Source organism: Athene cunicularia (assembly GCF_003259725.1).
Source record: "Athene cunicularia isolate RWA chromosome 1 unlocalized genomic scaffold, athCun1 chr1_part1, whole genome shotgun sequence".
In the NCBI taxonomy this organism is placed as follows: domain Eukaryota; kingdom Metazoa; phylum Chordata; class Aves; order Strigiformes; family Strigidae; genus Athene; species Athene cunicularia.
Genome location: NW_020799091.1, coordinates 17218816 through 17225880, shown reverse-complemented (window position 1 = coordinate 17225880; position 7065 = coordinate 17218816). Strand labels below are relative to the sequence as shown.

General features: G+C 41.8%; 1 protein-coding gene across 1 annotated transcript in view; it reads right to left on the bottom strand.

Moving 5' to 3' along the window:
• Positions 1 to 629, bottom strand: part of FDX1 (ferredoxin 1) — a 16739-nt gene extending 16110 nt beyond the window's left edge. Inside the window, exon 1 of the mRNA XM_026857507.1 lies at positions 578 to 629. Within this exon, the coding sequence (XP_026713308.1) occupies positions 578 to 629 (52 nt within the window). The remainder of the gene's footprint in view (positions 1 to 577) is intronic.
• Positions 630 to 7065: the final 6436 nt, after the last annotated feature.

The window sequence follows — 7065 nt, the reverse complement described above, 5'->3', positions numbered from 1 at the left end:
GGGGAGGGGCGGGGGCAAAGTCCCGCCGCTTACGCCTCCGGCGCGAGCTGCGGCGATTCTCGCAGCCGGCTACGTAGCGCACGCCCCGCCCCCCCCGACGGCGGTGAGAGGGGACCGCGCGACGGGAAGAGCGGGGTTACGCAAAGTGCGCGGCGATGCGCTGAGGGAAGGGGCCGGGCCTTACGGAAAAGGCGCAAGGCTTGCGGTGGGGCCTTGTCCGCCACCGGCTTCCCTTCCGCTTCCCTCTTGCTCCCTCAGACCGCGCTGTAGGCCGGTGAAAGCTCTCTGGTTCCCAAATACGAGACCTAGCTCCAGTCTTTCTGGGAAGATGGTCCCGTGGAGCCCGACGTGTCCTGCCCCCCCGACGGGTTGGGTCTGTGGGGGATTTCTTATCACGGCTCAGGCAAGGGCTCAGTGGGGTCCCTGCCTGACAGGTGCTGTGGAGGTGGCACCCAAGAAGTCGACACTGCATCCCAGACGCCCCTTTGGGAGACCTGGCCTAGGAGGGACTGGGATCCTCGGGTCCAGGCAGAAGCACGGCCCCAGAGAAGTGTTGCTGGCAGCTCAGGGGTCTCACCTGTCCACCGGGCTTTCCAGGCAGATCCACTGAGGAGCTGCCAGTTCCCCATTATTATTATTTCTTATGACAGAAGCAAACTTCTAAAGCCCAGGCATCAGCAAGGGGTCAGCAATGCTGTCAGAGGTTTTAAGAGGAGGTGAGCATTCCTGGTGAATGGCTCAAATACTGATGAAAACGGAAAGATTAAAACAAAAAGAAACATTTTACAGGACAAGGCCTTGAGAGGGGATAATAGGCTCAAAGACAGTAGAGCTCCACAAAACAAGATAAAAAGACACAACCTGGAATTGAGGAACAAGGAAACTTCCCTTGGTTGTGTGCTCGGAGATACCATAAAGACTGCCCAAGTTGTGTCCTGTAGATTAATTATCTCATAATAATGTGAAAACCACACCTCTTGGTGAGAAAAAGTCTTATGCAGAATAATAAGATACTGTAAATCGAGTCGAGGCACATTGTTAACCAATGAGGAAAAAAGTGATAAGAAACTAACTAATGGTCATTAATTAAATGTGTATTCCTGTAGTTTGAAGTGTGTGTGTCGTTTACCAGTGTGTGATGTGCTAGTTTTGTGGAATTACCACATAGCACCCATCTCTGTGCAGATATGGACTAAACAAATATCTTGACCCTGTGTTTTTTTGGATCATTGCACACTGGGTAAAAGAACCCATATTTTGGGACAACAGTACCAGTATGTGCAACAGGAAATTTTGAGATTTCCTGAGCAATTACAGACTGCACATGTACACTTCATTTGGCTCTCTGCAATGTTCACTTTGCTCTACTAGTTTTGATTAGATGGTTATGTAGATTCCCTTCACTCTACCACACCCAGACTGGAGAGTGCTGAGTGAATGAGGAAGAAATAGAGCATTTACTTCAAAATAATTCATTCAAACAGGAGTGTAATTAAATGGGGAAATGGAGGAAATGTTGTTTATCTCTGATGCACTTGAGGTAGCTAAGATTATTCCTTATGATTTTTGTTGCACCTCTGTAAGATCAAAGAAGAAGATAACAATATACAATATCACTTAAACTGGTATATTTTCTTTAAGGAGAAGGTTGTGGTGGAGATGTCAAGAGCCTCCAGGCTGTCTGGCCATGAAACAAGTGACTTCAATGTGGCTGTTTTCTTTGCTTCATGTATAAGGCTCCTACCCTCTAAGTTAGAGTCAATGTCATTAGAGGGATTCCCTTTACCTATTACAGATACAGTGAACATAATATTTTACATAGTCTGAATCTTGTCTTTTAAGCTTTATTTCAATTATTGCTATGTCAAAGTAGCTTTTATGGGACCCATGCTGTATGAATCCTGTTATACCAAATTTATTTCACATCATTATCTTTTACAATCCAGTATTCTTTCCATAAAAAGAAATGTAGTGCTGTCCCCATCTGGATTTAGCATAGAATTTTCAAAGTGTTACAATTACCTAGGTGCACAGTGAATCTCTACATTTCAGCTGACTGAGGCTGACCTTTTTTTCTAGGCAATTTCATTAAAAACTGTACCTGTCACAGAGGCTGCAGTAACTTTACACAGGTTGCCACTGTGTAATACAGGCAGAATAGCTCTCAGTCTACTAGCAAAATAAATGCATTTGTTCAGATATACAGTTTGTAGAATAATATTTTTAAATATAACTCAATGCACTCAATATGTTTTTTAACTCATATGAATATAAATTCAGTTAACATGTTAATATATCATAGAGTGGTCACTGAAATAAATACTCTGAGGGCCAGATCCTCAGCTAGTATGCTGGTATCCCCTCACCCATGCTGAGCTCTTTTTCATTAGGTTTCACTCTTTTGCAACACAAAATAACGTGGCTACAAATAATACAGCTTATTTCAATATTGTCACTACAGCATAGGGTCATATATGCATACTTGTAAAGCAATATATCACTAAAATACAGCTTTATGTGGACTTCTAATACTGTAAAGCCAAAAAACCACATGAGATAATCTAGTCTGACTTTAACCAGAAGGCTACTTGTCATAAATTAATGGTTAATGCAGGAAATAAGTCTGAAAGGGACCCTCTGGACCTTCTAGTGTAAACCTTTACAGTCACATGCAACTCAAGTAACTAAATATAGAGGTATTTATTTGTTTCTTAAAGTTTTCTTGCTGATATTAAGAGCACTGAAAAACTGTCCCAAAATTTCACTCCTTGGAAGAGTAGAAGGCCTAATTATTTATTAATTTTCAAATAATTGATTTTATTAGTTTAATTCTTAGTATAGGATTATTTACACCAATGTGTCCCTGGCCAGTGCTGCCCTTGAGTTTAAACAGTTTTTGTTCTTTGTGATGTTCACCCATCATTTGTTCTACTCCATCCAGCCCTTTTATTTTAGCCTGTTGTTACTAGTCTTCTTTCATAAGACAGGAAACTCTTATTATTCTCCTGATTAGCCCACTGAACCATTTGTACATATGTTAGTTTGAATTTACCCTTGTTAAACATGGGTGACTAGTTAGTACATTAACTTCAGGTCTTGTACAGTGTCTCTGATAGAAATGTGTGGCCCTGATACATCCTAGGATTGTATTTGATTATTTTTCATGTACACATCAAATTAATAGCTTCAAATCATTCTGTGATCAGTTAATAACCAAGATGTCCCTTGCTGCTTCTCATTAATGAAGCCATCGTTAACAGCAAGAATTCTTGATTCCCCCAAACTGAATACAGTAAGCTCTTTGAATTTTGCTTCGATCTACTTCATGTGGGATTTTCATTCATACACTATTTTAATGAAGAAGGCCATTCCCATTAACCAGCTTTACCCCTGTGTTGGACGTGTTCCATAGCCCTGTTCCAGCCCTCAGACTGTCATGGCCCCAAGCACGTTACCCCCTTGCAGAAGTTTAGTTGGCAGAGTCCAAGGTCAGCTCCTACACTGATAAGAGCAGTTGTGAAAAAAAGCTAGGAGTGAGGGCCTGCCTCTCCCTTCCCTTGAGAGCCACTTTTAAGCTGAGGCTTTGTGCTGGCCTTTGCGCTGCTATGCAGCTGTGAAGCAGCTCTGTTTGCACTGTCTTGCACCTCTGCAAGTCTGGCCCCGATCCAGACTTGCTGACTTGGCATCCTGGTTTGGCCTCAGACCTGCCTTGTCACTGCAGCCCTGCTGTGTGACCACTGGACTATGTCTGACCCTGACACAACCCAATCTCAACCTAATCTTGACCCTGTCTTGCTGGTCCACATTCTGGCTCCTTGTTGGTGAGGTGACTGCTTTCACTGGCCTTGGTATTGTGCTTAGCTCCTGGCACACCTTCTGTTGCAGAGCAGCCAACTCTTGCTGCTCCCTGACATCCCCCACCCACAGACACAGAATCCTCCTAATTCCTTTGTACTCTATATAAATGTATGCTTTTGGGTGGGCAAGCTTGAAGAAAATGGTGGAGCAAATTAGGTCAAGATACCTTGATGAAATAAGAGTAGCACAATGAAATAAAAAGGAGAAAAATTAAAAACAGTGTGTACCTAATATCTCTGAATCTCAGCTTGGTTGTGTCCAAGTTTTTGTTGCTTGTCTCCATGGCACATTCACTCTAATAGTAAACACTTTGCGAGAGATGCTTCATCTTTCCTATGCATTTGTGTAGGTTCTTGCACATTGGGAAACAGATGTAATACAAACTTTTAAAAAATAATTATATCCTCCAGTTCTTTACTATTTTCAAGTTTGTATTTGTAGGAGGCCAACAAACCACTAGATGGCAAACAATTTCAGCAAGATAATACACAGGTATTCACACCATCTTCTATCCTCAGCTTTGGCTTTGAGGCCATGGAGCGTAACCCCATGGCAATTTATAGAAATCTGGGGTGAAGCTGATACAGTCCTCCTCCCTGCCTCTCCCTCCCTTTTGCTGTTCTAGTATTGTTGACTCAGCTGTAGGATGGATTCATTAATGCAAAAACTAACCTAAGGAAAACGGAAAAAAAAAAAAAAAAAAGGAAAAAGAAGAAAGTAATTGGTTTCCAGCCTACAGACCCCCTGTGCAAAACAAGATGTATTCTGGGAGAACAGCAGTCCCAGCCTGGGTTGTTTTATGCTGCTAAGCGAAGGTACCACATACCCTTCTATTGAGCATAAAATTACAAGGTTCAGGATGATAAAAACATTACATATGTATACCAATGATCAGCAAATAATTTCTGTAAGTTACTACAGATGATCTCTCTGAGTCCTGGTTTTCTATCCACAAGAGACATGGCATGAATGCATATTTACACAATGCAAATCCAACTGTTCTTTAAAGAGTTTTGAAAATAGCAAATCCACCAAGTAATCAGACTATATAATTAGCTTTTCTGGTCATTATCAAAGTTCTGTGTGAACATGTGTTTTTACCTGGATTTTCTTGGAAGCAAAATTGTGTCAAATTATCCCTTTCAGTTGACATACTCAAGGAGATCCAGAAAAAGGAAAGGATCCATGGTCCGTGTGGAGCTTTCCTTTTGTGATCATCTCTTGTAAACTGACATGGGAGCAGAATCATCTCATCCAAAGTTTCTTCTCTAAGGTAGCAGAATTTGTGGTATCCTAGGATTCCCCACTCTGTTTTTTTGGCATGACTCTTCAGTTCAGTCCTCTAGCTACAGTCTCTCTTTGATTACAAAGGTGCAACTAAGCCTCACAAAAAAAGGTGGGAGAGCTGTGGGCCACATTACTTCACCTTGGCAACCTTCATGTGACTGGGTGGGGGTAGAAGTGGTCATGTTTGTTCCTCCAAACTATGCCACCTCTTCAACTTGATTTTTCTAATTCTGAAACCAGGTAAATGACCAAGGTCTTTCTCTCCACCTGCCTCCGACAGTTCAGTAATACAGATCTTGATCTATTTTTAAGCAATCAAACAATGTAATTGATCATAGGACATTAATAAAATGACCAAAGAAGGGTTGTGAAAGAATGCCAGGAAGTGATAAAGGAACTGGTAAAGCTGACAGAGTGACCCTGAAGAAGCAACACTGTAATTAAAGCAAGAAAAAAATGAGCTAAGCGTGAGGGATGACCAAAAAAACCCAAAACAACAAAACAAACCAAAAAAAACCCCAACCCCCAAAAAAAAGAGAATACCAAGATAAGTGCATAGGAACAAAAGCTTCTAATTGAACCAAAGAGAGAACTACATGAACTATGAGTGAGCTTTCCTCATCAACATAGTAAAAACACACCCTCAAGTAGGAAAAAGCTCCCTACCAAGAAAAGCCCCTTCCTCACTGAAATTGAAAAATTAGGATACTGTGACTTCAAATTGAGATGTTGTTAACCAATGAGGAACAAAGTGGTAAGAAACTAACCAATGGCCATTATATTAAATGTGTATCCTTGTAGTTTGAAGTGTATAAATATGTTGCTTGCCTGTGTGCAGTGCATTAGCTTTGTGGAATTACCACGTAGCAAATCCATATACCTTGTTAGCCTCTGTACTTTCTTTTGCATTCTTGTGGATTCGTCAAGACAATCTTTGCATTCGAATGGGAAAGCACTACCACTGGAAGAAAAGTACAACTGTTTTGGATGGTACTCTCCCAAGGATTCAAGAACAGCTCTACCTTGTTTGGTAACATAGTGGCAAAGGAACTGGAGTAATGGCAAGGTAACAACAACAATGTGCCCCTGTTGCGGTATGTTGATGACATACTAATTGGAGCAGACAGTGAGAAGGATTGTTTAGAGGCTACTGTTAGTTTGTTAAATTATCTAGGGTTGGCAGTGTATAGAGTCTCTAAGAAAAAGGCCCAGATAGCAAAAGAAAAGGTTCAATACTTGGATTTTGAGGTATCTAAAAAACAGAGGGAATGGGGTCAAAATGAAAATAAGCTGTGTGCCGAATTGCTATGCCTGAGTCTAAGAAATGATTGAGATGGTTCTTAGGAATAGCAGGGTTTTGTTGCCTATGGATTCTGAGCTTTGAGTTGATAGCCAAGACTTTAAACAATGCTATTAAGGGGCCAGGAGAATTGCTGGAATGAACCTCTGAGTGCTGAAGGAGCTTGGAAGACATAAAAAGGGAAATTGATGGAGGATTCTACTTTAGGCTTACCAGACATGACAAAGCCTTTCCAGCTATATGTGCAAGACAGCACGTGGTCCTAGGAGTAATGACTCAAATACTTGGAAGCTGGGAGAGACCAATGGCTTACTTTTCCAAACAGATTGATGAGATGAGCAAGGGTTGGCCTGCTTGTCTTTGAGCCATAGCAGCTACCACTTTGCTGATACAGGAAGCATGAAAGCTCACCCTGGAACAACTCATAACAGTATTGGTACCTTCTGTGGTTTTAGCTATTTATGGATGGCAAAGGGCAGCACTGGATATCTCCAGGTCAGTTGGAAAAATACCAGGCCTTCCTAATAGATCCAGAAGAGGTGACTCTGGATGTGGTATCTACGCTGAACCCAGCCACTTTGATGCCTATAGCTGAACAGGAACCCTTGCAACATGATTGC